Here is a 25,089-nt window from a genome sequence, read left to right on the forward strand (position 1 = left end):
CATGGAGGACCATTCATGAGGTGATCTACTCCAATCTTAATAAAAGGATTATAAATGGTTTAATAATAAATAAAAGGTTTTTGAGTTGGCAGTCTTTTAACAATTCATTGTGAAGCTTTGTGACTTCTAACACCAAAAATGAAAAAAAAAAAAAAAAAAAACATTGATAAATTAACCCATTTACTAGTCTGTTATGAGCCATTTCATACCTCTTGAGCCTCCTATCTCCTCTCATGATTTGCAGTTTCTGTTTGTTTTTTGAAAATGTAATTTTCTGCATGTCCTCAAATCTGAAAATATGATTTATTTCATAGTGTGAGTTGTTATCCAATGTGTTACAAAGCTACAAACATGTTCATTTGGACAGAGTGATTAACTAAGGTGTAGTTTGTCAAGATTCTGGAATTTCTAAATTCAATACCAAAAAAATATTGATATTCAATAACAATGAATTCAAACATATAATATTTAACATAGGGTTGATGTCGGCATTGTAGCTCGTTAAATGCATGTAATGCCTGTTTCATTTACACTTGAGCAGAAATTCCATATATGCCTTACAAAAGTAGAACATTGCAGGAAATCCCTATGGATGTAGGCGTCCAGCTATTGCTGTAGTTAAATGAAAATAAGATATGAATAAACATAAAAAGGCTTTAACTGATCATTTACACGACTGTGAAAATAAATGTCTATACAGTTGAAGTCAGAATTATTCGCCCCCTTTGTATTTTATTTTATTTTTTAAATATTTTCCAAATGATGTTTAACAGAGCAAGGACATTTTCACAGTATGTCTGATCATTTTTTTCTTCTGAAGAAATTTGTTTTATTTCAGCTGGAATAAAAGCAATTTTACATTTTTAAAAACCATTTTAAGGTCCATATTAGGTTATATATTTTTTTAAAACACCATTTTAAGGACAAAAGTATTAGGCCCCTTTAAGACATATATTTTTCTGATAGTCTACTGAACAAACCATCGTTATACAATAACTTGCCTAATTACCCTACCCTGCCTTTAAATGTCACTTTAAGCTGTATAGAAGTGTCTTAAAATAGGCTAGTTAAATATTAGTTATTACAACTATAATGTTTAGAAATGTGTTGAAAAAAAATCTTTCCGTTAAATAGAATTTGGGAAAAAAAATAAACGGGGGCTAATAATTGAGGGGGGCTAATAATTCTGACTTCAACTGTATGTGTTCTTCCAGCCATCTTGGGTATTTTCATAAGAAAGTCGATTTATAATCCGCAGCTAACGGACAAAGCATGTTACAATAGAATAGCTATAAAATAATAAGCTAGATGCATGAACTCACTGTGATTTAACTATTACAGAAACAGATGTGACTGGCTATTTCATATCTAGATAAAGATGTGTAGATATCCATATCATATCTAGAAAGCTAATACAATTTATGTTTTTCTGACTAATTCGCATGTATTTACATTAATATGATGCATATTTGATTGATTTCAGTTATTTTATTTCACCAAAACTACACACATTTTATACTGTGAAAATAAATAAGCTTCATCAGTAGATAGAACTATTCCGTTTCGCGAAACAGTTGTATTATTAGCAGCTTCAGCTTCTCAAAATAATGAATGAATGAAAGGCAGTGGCGGAATTTTTTTAAGCCATTTGACAACAGAGCCACTCCCACCTGCCGGTAGAAACAGGTACTGCTGAACAGCTGACACAAACCCGAACTAATTACCCGACACAAACGCTGCGTTAAGTGAGAGGGTGCTCGCTGCAGAGCCATTTGAGCAGAGCTGAGCTCCAGCGAGGGGGAGCATGAGCTCTCGTTCTGCCTCCTGTAAGCTGTAGGTGCATTCGACTTCATGCAGCGCTGCGCAGATCGATCGAAATCTGTCTTAAAGCGGTGCATGCTGGTTAGAAATCTTGTCCGGATTGATGCTGCGCCGACGCCACGTGACTGTCACATGTGGCATCAAAGTACCGCGACAGCGCTCCGAGATCAGACGGCAGACTCAGACCATGCAGCTTCTGAAGAGCAACTGCAGGAGCTCTGATGACGACACCGATATTACACGATTGGCCAAGTACACCACATGACAACAAACACGTGTATTTCGGGTTTATAATTGGACAAATTCCGATTCAAAAGTTTCAAAACAAACAATTCACTTTTCACACCCTCTCTATCTTGCACACATCTTGCTTATTAAAAGACTACAAATATTTTACTGCAGTAATCATCTTTTGTTAAATAATCTGGTTATGAAGGTTAGCTTGTTTGCACAGGTTTATTTTTAATTTGTTTATACAGACTATTTACTGCATTCAGCTCCATGAACGAGTTAAATGATATATTTTAGTGTATATTTTAGTGAATAACCTAAATATGAACTCAAATAGGTCTTACAGACTTGAAATAAAATAATCATCATCATTGATCCTGTCACCCTAAAGCTCTTTTAACAAATTAAGTTAAAGAACTATTTTATTAAATAATTATAAAATAGTTTTATTATTATAATATAAATATATATTTTATTTCCTGTCTAGCAGTTTAAAGGCTACCTGCTCTTTCTGGGAAACTTCTACATAGCTCACTTATTTTCCCTTTTGTTCTTTCCAACACAATCTTTTTGGATTAAAATGCTTGTTTGAAAATTCATTTATTATCCAAAATAATCTCATTTATTAAGACCTAATCAAAACACCTTGTTTTGCTTTTTACATTGGAAATTTTTATATCTATAAATGTACATGTAAACCCTTTTTTAGCATATTCAAACAAGAAGTATTAGCCTAAATATTGATGTTTAACTCCTAGAATTTATGCTTTTTGCTTTGTATTTAATAGACCTGTTCGTTTTTATGTTTATATTAACTTCTCATTTCCTCTTATTTCTCAAATGCATTTGTTATATATTTTATTCATAATTCTCTCTTATTGTTTATAAAGGAACTACAGTTTGTAGAGACTGTATTCTGTTTTATTTGTAAATGTTTTGTTGTTATAAATAAAAATAACAAAAAAAAATATGATGACGCCATGTGATCGGTCATCATGACTGCAGCAACTTTGAGTCCCGAAGTGTCCAGCTGACCGTCTTAACGGCTCCGTTTTTAACTCCGCCCCCGCCTGCGCTCTGCTAATCTCGTTGATCACCAGCTGCAGCTGAACTTCATGTCGAATGCACCTTGTTTTAATCAAGTGTGCCGCAAGCCTACGTTTGAGTGAAGGTTTCGGCCGTTAGATCGCCCCCTGGGGGCTGGCTGCAGTACAAGTCATAAAGCCCGCCTCCTCCGTGTTAATGAAGGAGACTTGAGCCCAAATAAAAAAAAATATTACACTTGCAATAAAATGTCCCGAAAGATAGTTCTGGTCGATTAAGGCACTGGTTATTGTGCTGAAATAGGTGCAGATCTTCATTTTTGTAAACAGTTTGTTTTTAGCAGTAATTTAATGCTGGGCGTGTCATCGTGATTGACAGCTGTGATTGACAGTTTCTCAAAGCGCGGCGTCTGAGCTTCGGCAGGAGACTGAAGTAGACTGAAATGTTATTATTCGATTTCTGTGTTATTTTACCATGACAAAATGAGTTCAGCAGTAAACTATAGTTTCTGACATACATGATCCTGGTGGAACACTGTTTATTCGCTAAGTTCAGGGCTTTTTTCGGGCTTTATTAGTTTGCTGTTACACGCCTAGCCACCCAGATAGCAAAACACAGTTCCGGCTAGATTCTCGCCTGCCGGAGACTTATCTCTTAGAGCTCAGACTGACTAATGTTACCTCTGCTGGACCTACTCCGGATGCCTGGACTCACTACCCAATTCCAGCCGAGTCAATCGAGCCAGATGCGGCGGCCGAGCGAGCAGGCGCTGCCGCATGCGAGCCGGAATCAGCCCGCGACGCCGCGAGTAAGTTATGCGCTGCGGCCTGGAGCTGGCGCGATTGAATATATAAAACCCTCATATTTGTTAACGTTATTACATCCATTTGTGTTGATATGACAGCAAACGCATGCTGAGAAGTTCGGGGGGCGTAGTTGATTTTACATAAAGCGTTTGATTGGAAGCTCGACTCTGCTCATTTTCGCGGCTCCTCCTCTGGCTCCATCAGACAATCCTTCTGCGCATGTCTGGCTCCAATTTCAGCAGTCTTTTGCGACAGTTTGTGCCCGTCAAGCAGGCGTTTTGCCCTCAAGGCGTTCAATGGGAAAAAGGGCTGTCGCGTCGTCCATATTTTTTACAGTCATTGGTCCCGAAGTGTCCAGCTGTCCGTCTTGACGGCTCAGTTTTTAACTCCGCCCCCGCCTGCGCTCTGCTAATCTCGCTGATCACCAGCTGCAGCTGAAAGAAGTGCAAAAAAGGTGGAGCTCAAGCTCCCCCTCGCTGGAGCTCAGCTGGCCCAAATGGCTCTGCAGCGAGCACCACTTGGGTTAAGTGGAATGCGCGTGATGTATGTGTTAATTTTCAGTACTAAGATAACCAAATAAATGTTATACAACATATTTTTATTTAAGTGCTACATCTTCTGACAATACATTCTTTTGACAATACATCAGGGGCATCAGCCCCCAACCCCCAGCCCGCAACGCCACTGTTTCACTGTGTACAATTGAGTGCGATCCAAAATTAGAAAAGCTTAGACAAGCAGTTTTGATGGTTTCAAATGACCTATTTATATGAACAAACAATTTGATAATAATGTAATATTTAAAGAAATGAGCATGATAAAGTGAAACAGCTAGCTTTAGAGGTATTCACATCACATAAACATTGCTATAGCCTACCTGGTTGTCATGTTTAAGGACTTCAAACGGGATGTGCAATCATACAAAAAAAAATCTTGTTTTCTTCTCAGCCTCTCGTAGGTCGAGTAAAGCAAAACCGTGTCAGGGGCAGCTGCCACCTGACACTACCCGTCACTGCAGCAGAACCACATACACAAGGTGCGTTCGACATGAAGCTCAGCTGCAGCCGATGATCAACGAGATTAGCCGAGCGCAGGCGGGGGCGGAGTTGAAAACGGAGCCGTCAAGACGGACAGCTGGACACTTCGGGACTCAAAGTTGCTGCAGTCATGATGACCGATCACATGGCGTCATCATATATATATATATTTTTTGTTATTTTTATTTATAACAACAAAACATTTACAAATAAAACAGAATACAGTCTCTACAAACTATAGTTCCTTTTTAAACAATAAGGGAGAATTATGAATAACATATATAACAAATGCATGAGAGAAATAAGAGGAAATGAGAGGTTAATATAAACATAAAAACGAACAGGTCTATTAAATACAAAGCAATAAGCATAAATTATAGGAGTTAAACATCAATCTTTAGGCTAATACTTCTTGTTTGAATATGCTAAAAAAGGGTTTACATATATGTTCATATATAGATATAAAAATTTCCAATGTAAAAAGCAAAACAAGGTGTTTTGATTAGGTCTTAATAAATGAGATTATTTTGGATAATGAAAGCATTTTCAAAAAAGCATTTTAATCCAAAAAGATTGTGTTGAAAAGAACAAAAGGTAAAATAAGTGAGCTATGTAGAAGTTTCCCAGAAAGAGCAGGTAGCCTTTAAACTGCTTGACAGGAAATAAAATATATATTATATTATAATAATAATACCATTTTATAATTATTTACTAAATTAATTAACTTAATTTGTTAAGAGAGCTTTAGGGTGGCAGGATCAATGATGATGATTATTTTATTTCAAGTCTGTAAGACCTATTTGAGTTCATATTTAGGTTATTCACTAAAATATACACTAAAATATATCATTTAAATCGTTCATGGAGATGAATGCAGTAAATAGTCTGTATAAAAAAGTTAAAAAATAAACCTGTGCAAACAAGCTAACCTTTATAACCAGATTATTTAACAAAAGATGATACTGCAGTAAAATATTTGTAGTCTTTTAATAAGCAAGATGTGTACAGGATAGAGAGGGTGTGAAAAGTGAATTGTTTGTTTTGAAACTTTTGAATCGGAATTTGTCCTATTATAAACCCGAAATACACGTGTTTGTTGTCATGTGGTGAACTTGGCCAATCGTGAAATATCGGTGTCGTCATCAGAGCTCCTGCAGCCGCTCTTCAGAAGCTGCACGGTCTGAGTCTGCCGTCTGATCTCGGAGCGCTGTCGCGGTACTTTGATGCCACTTGTGACAGTCACGTGGCATCGGCGCAGCATCAATCCGGACAAAATTTCTAACCAGCATGCACCGCTTTAAGACAGATTTCGATCGATCTGGGCAGCGCTGCATGAAGTCGAACGCACCTACACACTCCAGGCTCAGTTTTCCAGTTTTACGCCCCTGTTGTTCCTAATGCGTCCAGTAGAGGGGATGAAAGATACATGGCCAAATAATACATTTAAAGAGCCCATATTATGGGTTTTTGAAAATTCCCCTCCATGTAGTGTGTAACACAGCTCTAAGTGAAGTGAAGTATCCAGCTAAGGCTTAAAGGGTCAGGAAACACCAAAACACATTTTTTGAGCTGTTGACAGTCGTATATGTGTCCCACACTGCTAAAAACACTATTAGGACACCTATATTTCACTAAAAAGTGTAAATTGGTTGTTTATGCGTTATTTCAAGCAAATTCGTACTTCCTGTTTGAAACGAATTTTTGAAGCTGCGTCACGGTCATGACATAATAGCGTATATTCCAGCGTGTAGACTGGATGTCTGTGCCAGAGTGAGTCTTATTACGTCTTACAGTGTGCTGCATTAATGCATGAGTAAGGCTTGGTTCAAACCAATCAGCGCGCTCTATTGTGCAACTTCATTAATATTCATTAGTGTCACCGTGTTGACGCCACAGAGACGCCACGTTGTGTTGGCAAAACAAGCGTGAAGTGTTGCTTTTATAGTTTGCTGCCATTAAGTTTCGTTTTCATTTTCTCTCTGTGAGAGCTCAGAGTCACATGTGGATTAACAGTGTACGCGACGCTCGACAACAATAACTTACGTGTCTACGGAGGGTTATTGTTTACCTGAGAGCTGTTCTCATCTGCAAACACTGAAATCCGGATTCGCTTGTAACGTTAGTCTCCTCTTCATAAAGACGTGGCTCTAGTTGCTGGTGATTGTCCTGTCTCTACAGATTTGGTAAGTGAGAGACCAGTGCTCTTTGTTTATTCAGTTTGTTCGTATCGAATTAAGTTAACTATTGCACTGAGTGCAAACATAGCACCGCATTTTGTGACCGGAATAACACACGCGGCTTTCTGACGCTACCTGCCGTGTGCATCTAAGTTTCCGGGAAATGCGGAGGGTTTTTTTCTCTCATTCACCGTACGGTAACAAACATTGCATGAAAATACATGCTTAGATCAGCTCCTCGAATCAAATATCGCGTTTGTCGCGAGGGGCATGAATGAATTCCCTGTATGAAAGAGCCAAACAGCAGCTAAAGTCCACCATTTAATAATTTGGCAAATAATTCGACTACAGATGTCCATGTAGGTTAAACACCATCACTTTCTCATGTGTGTGTATTTTGACTGAAACTCGCGCGTGCCCAAATAGACACTCCCACACCATCCCACTTTAGTTCCTCCGACACTCCCCCCTAAACAGAGCTGGACACGCCCACTTTTCTGACTTTTTCCAAAGTAGAGGTGTGAAAACACCCTGCTGAAACGAGGGGGTTTCATGGCCCTTTAAATCTGTTAGTGTACAGTGTTTAAAACGGTTGATTCATCTATAAAAGAGTCGACTCATAGTGCTTCAAACGAGTCGCCTTGATACCGATTCATTAGGTGTTTCGCCATGACGTACGAACGAAACCAAGTTATTCACGTGCACGCGCAACACCGGGAGATTTCAAACCTGAGGCCCCGCCCTCTGACGCAGAAACCCAGACACACACACAAACACACACCCACAAACACACACACACACACACAAACATGCCGGTCGATTGAAGTCACACTGCAGATGGATATATTGATATATATATATATATATATATATATATATATATATATATATATATATATATATATATATATATATATTTTCTTCCTCCATTTCTCAAGTGTAAGTACGTGCGATTAAAGTTGCCTCATTTACTCTAGCTTGCAAATGTATTTAGTTGTGATTTGTTACTTGTAACCGCGTGTACTGTATCAGGTTAACTGGCTTTATTCTCTTAGTCACGTTAAAAACGCGACGCGTGCTGCGTTAACGGAGCTCCCGCCATATAGTGTGTGTGTGTCTGTGTGTGCGCGCGCTGTCGTCCGGAGGTGTGTGTGTGTGTGTGTGTGTGTGCGCGCGCGTTGTCGTCCGGAGCAGGGTTAAGTGCGTGTGTGTTTGTGCAATATGTGTGTGTGTGTCTGTGAAAAGAGCAGAGTGAGAAGCTAGGAGATCTCCTCAACTGCTTTTGGAGTTTTTGCTCAATAAAATAGTCAGTCGTCTGTATTTTCAAGTCCATAGTCTGTATTTACATTGACCCACTGGCAGCTAAACTCCACGCCTACACTATCGAGCGTGTATGAACTGTGATTACTTTTATTTTGCTGATTAGCTGTTTGGCATTTCACTCTCTGACTGAAGGCAGTCGACCAATCGTGACAGACTGTCATTGGTCCAATCAGCGCAGATTAGCTTCACGCTAAGGAGGGGTTTGGGAACAAATGAATCACTGGACGATTCATACAGGAGTCGCTGGGATAATTAGGTAAAAATAAATGCAGATTATAAGACCATGAAAGTGTTTTTTGACCTTGCATGCATATTAAACTGTTGTTGGAGACCCTTACAACCAAGATATGACCCTATTTCATGTATAATATGGGCTCTGTAAAGTCATCGCTCCCAGATTATTAAATGTTCTGTTTATAAATGTATATTTTTAATTAGATTATGGTAAATATGAACGCTAAGTTAATGTATCAGAAAGTGAGTTATAAACTCACTAGATAATATGCAGAATTGATACACTCACCAAATAATTTCAGATATGCAAAAGCCCAATTGCAAATTAATTTAGATTAATTTAATAAGTAAAATTAAAAACTTAAATAGGTGGAAAGTGTAATGGTTAATTGTAGCCTAGTTATACGTTTCCATATAGAGAGATGCATTTTGTTGTTTTGTTTATATATAAAGTTGCATTTTGAAAAAAAACAAAATTATAACCAAACAATACAGTGTAATATGGAGTAATGATGTGCTTTGATAAGAATGCAGTGGTATTGACTACCAGACAGCTGCAGAACATTTAGACAAAGAATTCACTACTTTCCAAAAATCCAAGGACCATTTAGCTACCTGACAAACAAAAACCCAGACAGCATTAGTAGATTGTCAGTTTTCTTTAAATGTAGCTGAATCCTTGCGTCAAATTCTTAATGCTCACTAAAAAATAAATAAATAAATAAATAAATACAAAAGTTATGTTTAAATACTCTGCCAAAATCCTTTTCTTACTTAAGAGTTTCTGACTTGTTTCTAGTCCAAATATTTAAAAAATTCTTAATCCTCAGAAACAGTAAGGAATGGAAATTGAAAAGAAAGAAAAAAAAAACATTTCATGCCATTTTACATATTATCTAAACCTATGCAAAACATATCAATATATATATATTTTTAATCTGATTTATGATTTAAGAATTTTAACAAGGTATAACAAAAGGACCAAGTTGTTATTATTTTAATTTTTTTGTTATTTGCAGCTACAAATTGTGATCCTGACTTTATTCCCCATATTTAACATATTTAACTATTTTCTTTGTAACAAATTGTTATAAACATTATGAAACAATAAGTGATAACCAATATGAATGCATGTACAATGCAAACTTCATTGCTAATATATAAAATGTACTGTGTAGCTATATGAACGAAAATTAGTAGACCAATTATAATTGTGAGTTTCTCTATGCATTTATAGATATATGATAGTTTAATTGTTTAAACTTGAACTAAACAAAATTATATTCAAATTTAAAATAAAATCAATCAATTTTCAGATCTGTTTAGATTTATTTCAATATTTAAGAAAGTTCAGTTTGGAGTAATAATGTAGTGTAGTTTTGGCTGACTACCCAGACCATGCAAGTGTTTTGTCTAATCTATGAGAAAATATATATCTTTAAATTAGTTATTAAATATATAATTACTCCCTTTCTGAGACAAAAAAGAAAATAAAAATTAGCCTATATAAGACACTTTCTTATGTAGGTTAAAGGTGCCGTAGGTGATTGTCTTCAGAAGCATCTTTTGTTGTGCTGGTTGAAAGTCTCTTCACAGTCTAATAGTATTGATTAAAGAGCCCATATTATACATGAAATAGGGTCATATTTTGGTTGTACAGGTCTCCAACAACAGTCTATTATGTATGCAAGGTCAAAAACACTTTCATTATCTTGTCATTTGCATTTATGTTTACCCAACTATTCCAGCGACTCCCATAACTCCCATTAGCGCAAAGCTAATCTGCGTTGATTGGACCCATGACAGTCTGTTGCGATTGGCTGACACTGACTGCCTTCTGCGCGAGACAAGAGTGAAATAATTTTAATAATAAAATTAGTCAGTGTGCATACATGCTTTGTAGTGTAAGGCGTGGATTTCGGCTGCCAGTGGGTGAATGTAAATACAGACGATGGACTTGAAAAAACAACAATTTTATTGAGCAAAAACTCCAAGAACTGGCGAGGAGATCTCCTAGCTTGTCACACTCTGCTCTTTTCTCACACACACACACACACACACACACACACACACACACACACACACACACACACACACACACACACACACACACACAGCCCTCCTCCTCGGACGTCAACACGCGCACACACACACACACATAACCACTCTCCGGACGACAACGCACACACACACCTATTACCTTCCTCCACGGAGGTCCGTAAACAAAGCGGCACGCGTCGCGTTTTTAACACTAAATAAGGGAAAGAAAACATCTGGAACAAATTATAGGCTGGGGTCTTTTTGCATATGATCGCCCTTATGTTTCTCTTTTAAATGTAAGGCTGTTGCATAAAATAATAAAGTAGTTTAAATTTATAAGTGACTTTTCTTTGCTGCATCCTCCTAGTTGATTCAATAACGCATAATAATCTTTACACCATATTAAAGACACAGCAGACAGTAAAGGTTTTCGAGAGTTTTTGTCAAGTTTAAAAGGTGTGTTTGTGCGCGTTTAGATGCCTGTATGTGTGTGTGTGAGACCGAGGAAAAGAGCGCTCCATTCATAGCTCTGTTGATGTCGCGAGCGGCTTTTTTCTTTTCTTTTTTTATTGTTTTTATTTATTTTGGACGATAATAAAACTCTGCTCTTTTCTCACACACACACACACACACACACACACACACACACACACACACACACACACACACACACACACACACACACAGCCCTCCTCCTCGGACGTCAACACGCGCACACACACACACACATAACCACTCTCCGGACGACAACGCACACACACACCTATTACCTTCCTCCACGGAGGTCCGTAAACAAAGCGGCACGCGTCGCGTTTTTAACACTAAATAAGGGAAAGAAAACATCTGGAACAAATTATAGGCTGGGGTCTTTTTGCATATGATCGCCCTTATGTTTCTCTTTTAAATGTAAGGCTGTTGCATAAAATAATAAAGTAGTTTAAATTTATAAGTGACTTTTCTTTGCTGCATCCTCCTAGTTGATTCAATAACGCATAATAATCTTTACACCATATTAAAGACACAGCAGACAGTAAAGGTTTTCGAGAGTTTTTGTCAAGTTTAAAAGGTGTGTTTGTGCGCGTTTAGATGCCTGTATGTGTGTGTGTGAGACCGAGGAAAAGAGCGCTCCATTCATAGCTCTGTTGATGTCGCGAGCGGCTTTTTTCTTTTCTTTTTTTATTGTTTTTATTTATTTTGGACGATAATACACTATATGAATACAACAGAAAGACATTAAACTTTACAAATTTCGTGTCCACTTTTGTAGGCTTAAAACAATTGTGTCATATCTAGATAAAATAGCTTAAGCTATATTGAAATCATTTAAAGAATTACAAATATCAGATATAATAAAATCACATTAAATAAATAAACCAATATAAAACTAACAAAAGCTAGCTATAACAATTAGGTACTATATCAAACTGTTTTTAAGCCATATTAAACTTTTATTTGTCAAAAGCCTCTCTGAAAAAAAAAAGATTTTAGATATTTTCTAAAACCAATAAACACCGGAGAATGTTTTAAATATTATTTACAGTATATAGTATTTGGATACAATGATATTAATCATGCAAACAGAGCATTTTCGGGGTGAGTGAAAGCAGAAACTAGGCGACCTTTTTTTCTGTCTGCAGCAGCGCAGGACTTTACAGACGCATTGGGGAAAACTGCAAGTTCAAAATGTGTTCTGTGTCCTCAAACAAGTGTGTATGTTATTATATGACGTGGTAAAATTAAAAAAGGAAATTTAAATACATAAAGAGCTTTAAATTGCATAGCTGCTGAACGCAACGCAATATAGGCTATATTTTATTATGTGCTGCTCTTATGTGCTGAAACACTGAACACATTCCTTTACTTAAGATATAATAAGCAACATCTTTAAATAAAGGGAATCACCTATTTAGTGTCATAAAGCCTATAGGGAAAAATTCATTTTTCAGTTCTCTCCGGAGCATTTGGGATGAATGTTGGACAGTGTCTGTCTAACTGAGGATGTTATAAAATACATTTTATATCGAGTTATTAACGGAGAATTTTATGTATGTGGTTTTATATTATGGATGTGTGTGCTCCCTGCGCTGGGTTCCTCTGTTAGTGGCAAGACCACTGGATTTCGATGCCAACAGTCGGTCGGCGAGTAAATGAATATGATTCAATTCAATTCAATTCAGCTTTATTTGTATAGTGCTTTTACAATGTAGATTGTGTCAAAGCAGCTTCACATAAATGGTCATAGTAACTGGAACAGTGTGGTTCAGGAACTGGAACAGTGTGGTTCAGGTTTTAGTGTTTAAGTTCAGTTCAGTTCAGTTTAGCTCAGTTCAGTGTGATTTAATCATTACTGAGAGTTCAAACACTGAAGAGCCAATTCATCGATGCGTAGCTCTACCAATCCTGAACCATGCGAGGCAGTGGCGACAGCGGAGAGGGAAAAAAAACTTCACCTGATGGGAGTGAAGAAAAAAAACCTTGAGAGAACCAGACTCAGTTGGGCACGACCATTTTAATTTCTCCGCTGGCCAAAAGTCTTGTGCAGAACTTAATTCGTCGTGGTTTAGGCTGGAAGATGGCCTCAGCGAAGACTCGTCTGTCCCTGGAGCGTCGCTGGAATCAGACTCATGTTCTCCACTACCCACGACCATCAGCGCAGCAGCAGCTCAGGATATGGCCTGGATGAATGAGAACACACAGGCATGTGCGTATAGACATGCATTGTACTGCAGTACAGTAACATGTCATTTGTTTGTTTTGGTTGTCCTAATTTTAATAGTTTCGTGATGATGTGGTGTGCTTTATCTGCCTGATTCCCGCTGAAGTGGGCAGGTTGTGTGACGTTCGATTTGGGGGATGTTCTAGGGGCTGGGTTTGCGTGACGCACTGCGAGCTACTAGCCTGACAGTGGAAACGCGACATGATTTCGGCCTCACTGCTCAACCTCCCGGGCGATTGGCCCGGCCTGGCCTGATAAAAGCCCTGGCTCGCACTGGCCCGATAGTGGAAATGTGGCTAGTCTGTTCAGCCACCATCATGGTACAAGCCCCCTATCTGTGAAACCAGACCTTAGAATTGTAATCTCAATTGAGTTCTCATAAAATGCAGATGGTGGAGGATAAATGAGGTGAGAATAATCATCACTTCCTGTTCTTGTCTTGGTTGAACTTTTGCTCACTACTGAAGGGTAGTGCTGTCTAGAACATTTCATTTCAATGTGCTTTACTTGCAGCTACAACATGATGAGTTTGCTCTTTCATCTCTGTGAGTATTTTATCTATATTATGCTTTCTGAACTTTTTCTTCTTGCACAAATCAAATCAGTCAAAAGTTGGATGCATAAACTTTTTTTTTTTTTTGGCTCATTTGTTTGTTTGGTTGTTTGAACCTTTTATTGAACCTTATTGTAGTACTGTACATTGTACTACAATAGTACTGACAAAGAATCTTTGATTTTATTTTGTAGATCTGATTATATGGTGTGAGGCAGCACAGACTTTAACAGATCAACAAACACATTTGGGGCAAAATGTCAGCATAAACTGTGATCTTGTTGAAACTGAGGTTTATTGGTTTTTACTGAATCTTTCATATTCAGTCCTGATATTACGCTCTTTCCAAACACCATTTTACTACAATAAACGATTCAGACTTAAATATTCAGTGAACTCTAGTCGTCTGTTAATAAATAATGTCACCACCGATGAGTTAGGAGTTTATTACTGCATGAGCACAAATAAACAACCAGAATTTAGCAACGGCACCAGACTGTACATCACCGGTAAGCTCTCTATTGGCACTAAAAACTTTCAGAACACTGATTATGTCAAGACTACTAATGTACTGTAACTTTTTTAATTTTATTTTACAGAAGAAACTCCGCAAACCGAGTGCCAGAATAATACAGTAGTGCAGTTCATCCAGCAGAATCAGACATCATGGCTGACTCTCGCCCTCATGTCGGGTCTGTGGATTGTTGTTTTGGTCGTTGTGATCATAGGTGGGTTTTGTTAATTTAAATAAAATGACATGTAAATACACACTGATACTGATTAGCCAATAATTATTTTCATATTATGGTTGATAACTAATGGCATGGTAAAGTGCAGTACAGTACACTTTTATTTCCATTTCCACAGCCAGAAGTACCAAAATAGTAAACATGTATACCACTTTTAGGGACTCTATTGTAAGGCTACCTGGCACAAGGTTACGGTACCAAAGGAGTAGAGTTAGACTCGCCACTGGTTTGTTTACAGAGAATTGTTACCAGCATATAGAAGTAAGGGAAATGACACCCTAATAATACAATGATGGCCTACAGCTATATATCATGGTCGACCCAAAATGCAAAGATAACTTGCTGTATTTCCTGTAAAGCGGCTTATGATGCCATTCACATGGCAAATCTAAATGTGAGTAAAATGTGCGGGAAAAGGGGGGGAGGGGGTGTTAGTGCAGGGTAACACCTAAGTTATATGTCATTTGAGAGCATCAGGGGGTCTCTACATATATATAGGGACTCCCAGAGCTTCTGGGAGACTTGGGATGTCTGCTGTGCCTAGCATGAAGTATGTACTTTCTCACTTAAGGTTGATTTATACTCTGCTTCAAGTGCACACGTATGCTCCGACGCAGCCATTGGTCGCATAGCATGGTCGCATAGCCCTTTGTTGCTGATGCCACCTTTCAAATAATGTAACTACACATCGCAAAAACGCATAGTGCAAGCTCTGTGATGGGTCTGCTTGGTAGGGTTGACGCGCATGGGCGGTGCTGAGAGCCACAAGCCTAATAAAGCGAGTGTTTACAAGTTTGGAGTCCCATGAAGGAGCTCCAGATGGAAACTTTTGTTTTGTGTTTACCTTATGATTAAAGTTGTTGCATGTCCATTGGTTCCCGCCTCTGAATGAGCGAGTTTTATCTACTTGTAGCGCTTAGAAAAAACGAACCACCCATAAATACACTCGACACAGAGGAATAGGGGAATAGGGGAAGCTTTCCCACTCTGATGTGATGCACAAAGAAAGAATGTCAATCCAAGTGATTCTGCAGACTGTTTTGTAATAAATTAAATGTGCATTTGTCTTATTGTTATTCAATTCGCAGGATACATGAAGGTTTATGGCTGTAGAAATAGGCTGGCAGAACAAAACACTGGTCTACAGATAACACAAGTTACCCAACATGATCCAGAGCAAAGCCAATTACAGGTACTATCTATCTATCTATCTATCTATCTATCTATCTATCTATCTATCTATCTATCTATCTATCTATCTATCTATCTATCTATCTATCTATCTATCTATCTATCTATCTATCTATCTATCTATCTATCTATCTATCTATCTATCTATCTATCTATCTATCTAATCCTCTTTTCTACATTGGTCTTTCAGGATGTTGAGGTGGACACTTCCATGCTGAGTAATAATCCTCCTGCCCCTGTAAACAGCACCTATGTTAAATTAGAGCTGCCAAAACCACAAACACACGCGTAAAACTGACCTACATGGCATTCTTGCAGAAACTTGTGAAACTGTGGTTGTCAAAGCATTCATGTAGCTGATCGTTGTGTGTTCAGGCACATCTGTCTGCACCTCAACCCAGTGAAGTTGTGTTTTGCCAGTGCTAGATCTAGATTTGTTTTAGTTTTTAACCAAATGATGACCTGCTATTGTTGACTTTATGAATTTATTTTTGTCAAAAGAATATGTTAATATCATTAAAGTTTTTTTAAACAATTGATCATGACATAATCCTATTTCTGTGTTAGAATTCTGCAAGGTGCAAAAAAAAAACAGGTCTGATTATTTACAGGAAGGGGCCTGTAGAGCTGGTTACAGCCACACAAATGTCTAGATCTATATAAAAATAGTAACACTAGCTATAGTGCATCCAGAAAGTATTGATAGCGCTTCACTTTGTCCACATTTTTTTGTTACAGCCTTATTCCAAAAAGGGTTTTATAATGTATTTCCTTAACATTCCACACACAATACCCCATAATGACAATGTGAAAAAAAGATTTTTTGAAACTGTTGGAAATTTATTAAAAATATTTTTTTAAAAACTGAAAATTCACATGTTTACAAGAACTTTGCCGTGAAGATCTAAATGGGGTATATGCCGAAGCATGCTAAAAGGACTTTTAATTTGCCATTAACCTGGGTTAAGCGCTTCCGGCGAATTGAATGCCAATGCAAAATCTGGTGCGTTTAAGGTCTGTTTTCTTTAAAAAATCAGCGATCTCCACTAGCTGAGTGAGAAGCACTGCATTAAATTACATTTCCCCCGCCATATCTTTATAATATGAGCATTTATTACCCCAGTATATTCAATGGAGCTTCTGCGCTAGCCTGTCGATTCTGACAGGCACGTGCGAGTAAACAGCTTTTTGTCTCGTTTTACGCTTGAGCAACCAAATAAATGCTAAAGTTTATTTAACTAATTGTATTTTAATGACATTACAACATCAATGCTGTATAAGGAACCGTATAAAATGAGAAAAAGTTCACAATAACAGGTCACCGGAAGTGTATCAGCATGGGAACAGCACTAGCTCGGCATATACCCTATTGAGCTCAGGTACATTCTGTTTCTACTGATCATTCTTGAGACGTTTTAGCAGCTCAATTGGAGTTCAACTGTGGTCATTTCAGTTGATTGGGCATGACTTGAAAAGGCATACATTTGTCTACATAAGGTGCCAGTGTTGACAGTGAATGTCAAAGCAAGGCAAGTCTAGTTTATTTATATAGCTTTTCGTACACGGTGGCAATTCAAAGTGCTTTAAATAAACAAGAATAAAAGAGACAAGAGTAAGAAAATAAAACAAATAATAAAAATGATAAAAAACAGATAAAAAAAATAAAAATGTGTTAAAACAGGTTATAAAAGAATGAAAAAAGAAGAGAAAAACATAATAGAGTGATCTGTCGGATGTGGCACAGTGCTCATTCAGTAAAGACACAGCTAAACAGATGTGTCTTCTGTCTTGATTTGAATGTGCCTAATGTTGGAGCACATCTGATTATTTCTGGTAGCTGAATCCAGCAGCAAGGGACATAGTTACTGAAAGCTGATTCACCCTGCTTTGACTGAACTCTTGTTTAATCTAGTTTATATGATCCTAAAGATCTAAGTGATCTTTTAGGTTTGTATTCAGTGAGCATATCTGTAATGTATTTAGGTCCTAGGCCATTTAGTGATTTATAGACCAGTAATAATACTTTAAAATCTATTCTGAATGTAAACTGGGAGCCTGTGTAGAGACCTGAGGACAGGTGTGATGTGCTCTGATTTCCTGGTTCTGGTCAGAATCTTGGCCACAGTGTTCTGGATGAGCTGCAACTGTCTGACTGTCTTTTTGGGAAGGCCCGTGAGGAGGCCGTTACAGAAATCCACCCTGTTGCTGATGAAAGCATGAACAAGTTAAACAAGTTTCTGTAAATCCTTACTGGAAACAAAGCATCTGATTTTTGCAATGTTTTTGAGATGATAGTATGCTGATGACTATGTCAACTATGACAACTGCTATGACATGACTATTAAAATTCAGATCTGACTCCAGAGTCACACCAAGGTTCTTGACCTTATTTTTTGTTGTTTGACCTTTAGTGCCAAGGTACGCATTCACCTTGAGAACCTCATCTCTGTTTCCAAATGTAATGTTTTCTTTGTTTACCTGAAGAAAGTTTTGGCACATCCAACTGTTCATTTCATCAATGCATTAATTGGCAGGGGTGTCAATGGGGCTGTAGTCATTAGGCATTAAGGCTAAGTAGATCTGAGTGTCATCAGCATAGCTGTGGTAGGAGATTTTTTTTTTTTTTTTCATTATTTGGCTCAGAGGGAGCATATAAAGATTGAACAGGAGAGGTGCCAGAATTGAGCCTTGTGGGACTCCACATGTCAAGAGTGTCCACATCGACCTATGGTCACCTATACTGACAAGGTAACCTCTCCCTTCAAGGCTTTCCAGCCTATCCAGAAGTATGTTGTGATAGATAATGTCAAATGCAGCACTGAGATCGAGCAATACCAGCACTGTTAGTCTGCCTGAATCTGTATTTAGGCGGATATCATTCATTAACTTTATAAGAGTTTAATCTTAAGAGTATACGATTAAATCAATTTTTCAATCATTTTGCCAATGAAAGGATTGAAAGATTTGAGATTGGCCTGTAATTGCTCAATAGGGTGTTATCCAGGTTGCTCTTTTTTAAGAAGGGTGTGACAACTGCAGTTTTAAGTCAGTTTGGAAAAATCCCTGACAGAAGTGAGGCATTTACTACTTTTAGAAGATCCATTTCTAAACAGTTAAACACCGTTTTGGAGAAGATGTGGGGAGCGTGTCAAGACTGCAGGTTGATGTTTTCATAATTTGCACAATCTCTTCTTAGATTTTACCATTAGTTGCCATGAATTTGCTCTGACTTCGACACAACTTGGCTGTTTGGTTGAGCTGATTGCCTTTCTGATATTATTGATCTTATCAGTAAAGAAATGAGCAATCTCATTACATTCATAGCTCACTGAGAATCCTACTGGGGGGGGTTCGAGAATTATTATTGCTGTTTAAAAGGTTTGAAAAGAAAGTCTGTCTAGCAGCGTTTAGTTCCACATTAAAAGCATGAAGACTGTCTTATAGATATTATAATGGACTACTAGTTTCGTCTTCCTTCACATACGCTCGGCTTTTTCATGATTTGAACTGCTGTTGATTTTCTTTCTTCTCTTTAGGGTCCTTTTTTCACTTCAGTCCTCTTCCTAAGTTTAACAGAAGCAATGTCATCTATGACATTCTTAACTTGTTCAGCTTTACCACATTTCAATATATCAAAAAGACATAAATTGAGAAATGGACTGTTGTTGTTTGTTAAAAAGGATAGAGCGAAACGATAAAAATGTTCATTTTTAGTTCAGACTGAAGAGTATTTCAGGATGAGGGGCGACATGACTAAAGGCTCGCTTTCCTATTTCAGTTCGAACCTGGGGAACAGTCAAATGATAAGATTCACTTGAACGTAAGGCATATTGGCTTTTAGACTAAAAAGGGAACATAGGTATGAAGGCACCATTCCCAGAAGAGCCTTGAAGACCAGAGTCATCCAGTGGGTGTACCTTCTTACATACAGAGAAGGCCACTCAACTTTAGCATACAATTCCCAATGGTGAGTTGGTCTCTGACAGCCTGTAACAAACCTTAGAGCACTGTGATAGAGTTTAAAGAATTAAATTACTTAGTACAATATTTTTTGCTTTTCAATATGTTTTGCTTTTCCACATTATTATTCATTTAACATGAACACAAACAATGAACTTATTTACATAGCAAAATTTCTCTGGCCCAGCTCTGGCCCACACAATCAGGTTTTGCTTGGTCCACATGACGCAGTGAATTATGCTACATGACTGGACCAAGTCTGTCTTCCAGACAAGGGCCAAACATGGACCATATCTGTCTCAGCCAAGTTAACAACTCATAACTGGGCCTGAACTGGGCCAGATGGGTTGGTGTGTCACGATTTCAATGAAATTTATAAGCCTATGAATCATTACGCTTAAGGCACACTTTGGGCATGCTTTTTTCTCAAAGTGACCTGATTGGTTGAATTTTTTTCTTTTCTCAAAAATTATTTTATGTATTTTTAATGTGTGTCAAGACTCGCCAAACTCACGTGGTCCATTTATACATTTTTAAAATCTGGGCCAAACACTACGTTTTACATTTGGCCCTTAATATTGTGTGCTGCCTTAATGACGGTGCAAATTCTGACAAACTCGGGCCACGTTTGGCCCACACGCTGCATGCCAGTGCCGGATGAATGCCTGCTGTGCCAGCTTTATGCCAAATCTGGGTCAGAATTCTTTGCCACTAGGGCACAGGTGTCAAACTCAGTTGCAAAAGGGCCGCAGCTCTGCACAGTTTAGTTCCAACCCTAATTAAACACACCTGATCAAACTAATTGAGTCCTTCAGGCTTGTTTGAAACCTACAGGTAAGTGTGTTGGAGCAGGGTTGGAACTAAACTGTGCAGGGCTTCGGCCCTCCAGGAATTGAGTTTGACACCCCTGCACTAGGGTATGGCTCTTTTAAGCTTATTCTCACGCCTGAGCTCCAGGCAGTCAGCAGGAGCTCTGAGTACACCTGCCAGGCAGAAAGCAGCTGAACGTCCATCCTGAATCTGTCGCTGAATCTCTCTGTAGGTTGTTTTTAATTCTGACAAAATTTATATCAGATAAAGATATCAATTCGGCACGAACATATCATTTGAAGGGCCATCTGCTTATTTAACCCTTACAGACGTTGGCAAAGTCTTGTAGATTGTCTTGCAGTATTTTGGCAAAAAAATATAAGGGGAACGAAAAAATCTAAAACATACTGCTCTTTTTAAATAGACTAATGTTCTTCATAGCTGAAAACATCATACATGCTCAGACGAGTCTGTGCTCACCTCTTAGAGCAGGGGTCACCAATCTCAGTCCTGGAGGCCCGGTGTCCCTGCAGGGTTTAGCTCCAACTTGCCTCAACACACCTGCCTGGATGTTTCAAGTATACCTAGCAAGACCTTGATTAGCTTGTTCAGGTGTGTTTGATTAGGGTTGGAGCTAAAATCTGCAGGACACCGGTCCTCCAGGAACAAGTTTGGTGACCACTGTCTTAGAGCATTCTGATCAGTTGAAGAAAAAATATAAATCTAGTGGGAATACATGATCTTTTATTCAAAATAAACCAGGGCTAAGCATAACATGTTTACACATTTTTATAAAATAAGTTGGTCAAGTAGTAATAAGTGTTTTAAGTTTAAAATAGTCTAGAAAGCAATAAATTACTATTTTGACAGTGTTTTCTTAAATGCATATTGCACATAATTGAGATTCTGCTGCCAGAGATGCAATCTTTTCAGTCACAAACTGCTCTCTGCACATCAGCATTTTTAAGCTTATTTTAAAGATGTGCTCTTGTTTTACATTGTTGCAATTCTTTAAACGTGCTGTTAATAAAAGAAATGTATTTGTTAACATTTTCCCCCTTCATTTATATAATATATCCAATAATATAATAAATAAACAATTAACAATAAACAATTGAACTTTAATAAAGCAAAATTAGGTGTGATTAATTTCTGGCAGCAAACCAGAAAATAAGTTGCACAGACTTCATACAAGTATGTCAAGGTGCAACTCCACAGAAGACCACTGGGGGACACTAATAGACCATGATGTCTAAATGAAAATTACCTCATCATTTTCACCCCCTTGCGTGGTTTTGAAGCTTTTTGAGTTTCTTTCTGTTTTCATATTTTGAAGAATGCTGGTGGATGCAACCAACTCACATCCATGGTGGGGAAAATACTATGAAAGTCAATTGGTGCCAACAACCAGCATACCTTCTTTTGTGTTCAACAAAAGAAAGAAACTTAAAATGTGAGTAAAACCCAATCCCAATTCTATTTTTGTACCCCTACGCCTTGTGTGAAGGGGAAGGGCTTCAAAATTTACCCCTAAGAAATGGGACACCTTTACAGCACCTGCACACTTCATCATATGTCATCACAATCTTATGCTTCAGATGAGATCAGATGATTGTGACTGCTGTAGTTATTCTTGTGTTATTTTATGTTATTTATCTTCATGAAGTCACTGAAGGCAACTGTATCATGTCATCATAACCATATAATGTGGCAATAAGCTCTTAACTGTAGTGTGCATTTACACCATGGCCACATTCATCAATGTAAGCGCAAGAAAACAACATTAACATTATGGTAGACTCTGTAAAAAGTCATTCCCTGCCGCTAGACTTTTCTGACAGGGTATTCGAGTGTCAGAACGTTGTGTGACTGCTATACAGGAGTTAATTGATTATAGACAGTGAAATTTAGCTGTTTTTATTTTAGCGTATTTTACAGTTCTATCGCGCTATCATCCCATAAAGGTATTTTCCTATATTTCTCCCATATTTTCAGTCTTTCTCTGAAGGGTGGCAAATAAACATTTAAAGAGTCGAACCTCCATATACGCAACACATATCGCCGAACCACCAGGGGCCGCATCTTGCTCTTAAATATGAGTCTGTTCTGTGCTTTCGCTTTGTTTAGACGTGAAAACACTGTAAAAATGCCGCGATTCCCTTTCGTTTCATTACAGATGCCGTCGCCCTTTTGTAGCAGGGTGGAATATCCCTTTATGGCTATTGGCTGGTGTAACACTAATAGTGATGGAAAATTCGGATCATTTAACTGACTCAGATCTTTGAGTCTCGTTCATCAAGATGAACAAATGTTTTTTCGAGTCAAATGTTACGAATTGCTTCCAAACACATCTACAACTAACCCAAAAGGTTGATTGCACGACAAATAAGTCATAAATAGAATATAAGTAGGAGAAAATAATAATTCAATGTTTACCTGCTCTTTTGTCTATGAAGGCATTTTTGTCTCTTTGCTCAGCTCACCTCTTCATGTCTTCAAATGTCAGGGGTTCATTCACGTTACACTGACAGTCACATATAATCTTAATCAATGCACAGTCTAAGCAATGATCGATCGTTCATCACGTGACAGAATGACTCAAACCCGAGGACTCGAGAGATGAACGGTTCAATTCTTTTTCCGGCTCTAAACGCGTATGATTGGCCTGTGAGAAACGAGTGACTCAGACCCGATAGAGGACATGAGAGATGAACGGTTTAATTCTTTTTCCGGCTCTAAACGTGTATGATTGGCTCGTGATAAACGAGTGACTCAGACCCGATAGAGGACTCGAGAGGTGAGCGGATCACAACTTTTTCCGGCTCTAAACGCATATGATTGGCTTCTGCCAATGTAATGAAGACTTGAAATGAACGATATCACCTCCACAAATGTGCGGATGAATCACTCCCTGAGAGGACTCGTAGTTCCCGAGTCATATTGAAGATTCGTTCAAAATGAATGAATCGTTCATGAACGACCCATCACTAAACAATAACTTGTGGAGCCTATGAGAACCTAGTTGACCATCACTGTAGTTTCTATTGGCTGGGTCATGCTAAGTCATCGAACCTATCAGATCCCAGTTAGGAAGTATAAAAGTTGAGCACGTTTGGTAACTCTGTATGTGACATCTTTACCGTCTTTTTTTCTGATGGGTGAACCTTTCTGGTTGGAAGTAACGGTAAGTACGGAAGTTGTGAGTTTTTGTACACTTCAGTATATTTGGGTAGTAACTGTAGTATACGTGTTGCCAGGATTGACTGGTTTGGTCCTCAGCTGCTCTGCATCAGACACTGTTCGTTCGGCGTGCTTTCTGCCTGCTCTGGTTCTCGGCGCTTTGATGTGCGTTGGAGACTTCCGATTTAGTGTTTACCAATAACTTCCGACGTTTGAAGAGTGATGCCATGTCCTAACATCTGTGTATGGCGGAGCGTTTGTTTGTTTTGATTTTGTTTTCTTTATTGTAATTTGTGGTTTTGTGCCAACAGGTGACTGTGCACAAGGGTTTCTATAATTAGTGGTGACCAAGTCTGACAACTGCGGTGGCAGCTCTGCTGTTTTGCCGGGGCCTTATTCTGTGATTTTGTTTCTTTATATTTTATGATTTTTATAGTTTCCTTGTTTGAATTGTTATATTTGTATTGTGATTTGTGTTTTTGTTATGCATTTAAGAGATTTTTGCTAATTTCCCCTTTCTGTTCAGGTCCATTCTAAATTGTTTACTTATTGGTTGTGATTTTTATATTTTTCTTTAATAGTTTCCTACTCCATATGACCATCTTCAATATCTCATTCATCCTCTTGTGGACTACATTACCCAGCATCCCTCACAATTCTCAGCTTCTTCCACAGAGCCATCAAACACTTAAGTCAGGTCTCAAGTCTTTACTGCTGAAATAAGAAAATAAACTGACTTCTCTGTGTATGAAATAAAGTGAATTAATTGCATTTCAGAAATTATGTGTTCTTGGATCCTGCAAATAAACATCAAACTAAGAGAAACAAGGTGAGAATGAAACCACTTCCTCTTGAGTCACATTTCAGTGACTCATGACTTCAGTGACTTCCCTTAAATTAAAAACATTTTTGAAAAAAAGAACTTTAACTTGGTTTTACTGAATGTACTTGTAGCTGAATTTACCACAGCTGTTAGAAAAAGTGGAGCGCTTTAAAGTCATTATGACTAAGTTCCTACTTCATAAAACAGTGTCAGTATTTACTGACTAGGCAAATAAACTGCACAGTTATTTTGAGTGTATTCAGGTGGCTCAGCTGAGACAATAATAATAGGTTTTTTTTTAATAATAGTTTTTAAAATTATCAAGGTTACAAGCAAAAGCAAAATCTAAAAAATATTTTGGGGAAGTGTTGAGTCAGTTTGATAAACTTCAGTG

The 25,089-nt window shown here is 37.9% G+C and overlaps 1 protein-coding gene and 1 non-coding gene across 17 annotated transcripts in view; one reads left to right on the forward strand and one right to left on the reverse strand.

Annotated features, from left to right (window-relative positions):
* Window positions 1–4,872, reverse strand: part of LOC101882639 (uncharacterized) — a 25,903-nt gene extending 21,031 nt beyond the window's left edge. For all 15 annotated transcript variants that reach the window (XR_012397873.1, XR_012397864.1, XR_012397872.1 and 12 more), the window contains exon 1: window positions 4,780–4,872. This is a non-coding gene — a transcript (uncharacterized protein). The remainder of the gene's footprint in view (window positions 1–4,779) is intronic.
* Window positions 1–17,536, forward strand: part of LOC141380217 (uncharacterized) — a 20,066-nt gene extending 2,530 nt beyond the window's left edge. Inside the window, exons 1-6 of one of the 2 annotated variants that reach the window (XM_073937516.1) lie at window positions 13,713–13,837; window positions 13,943–13,974; window positions 14,177–14,491; window positions 14,582–14,710; window positions 15,820–15,923; window positions 16,113–17,536. In XM_073937516.1, the coding sequence (XP_073793617.1) occupies window positions 13,833–13,837; window positions 13,943–13,974; window positions 14,177–14,491; window positions 14,582–14,710; window positions 15,820–15,923; window positions 16,113–16,214 (687 nt within the window). In that variant the 5' untranslated portion in view covers window positions 13,713–13,832 and the 3' untranslated portion in view covers window positions 16,215–17,536. Of the gene's footprint in view, window positions 1–13,712; window positions 13,838–13,942; window positions 13,975–14,176; window positions 14,492–14,581; window positions 14,711–15,819; window positions 15,924–16,112 lie in introns of those variants that run through there. The other variant, XR_012397858.1, reaches the window with a different exon arrangement.
* Window positions 17,537–25,089: the final 7,553 nt, after the last annotated feature.

Source organism: Danio rerio, chromosome 22 (genome assembly GCF_049306965.1).
Source record: "Danio rerio strain Tuebingen ecotype United States chromosome 22, GRCz12tu, whole genome shotgun sequence".
Lineage (NCBI taxonomy): Eukaryota > Metazoa > Chordata > Actinopteri > Cypriniformes > Danionidae > Danio > Danio rerio.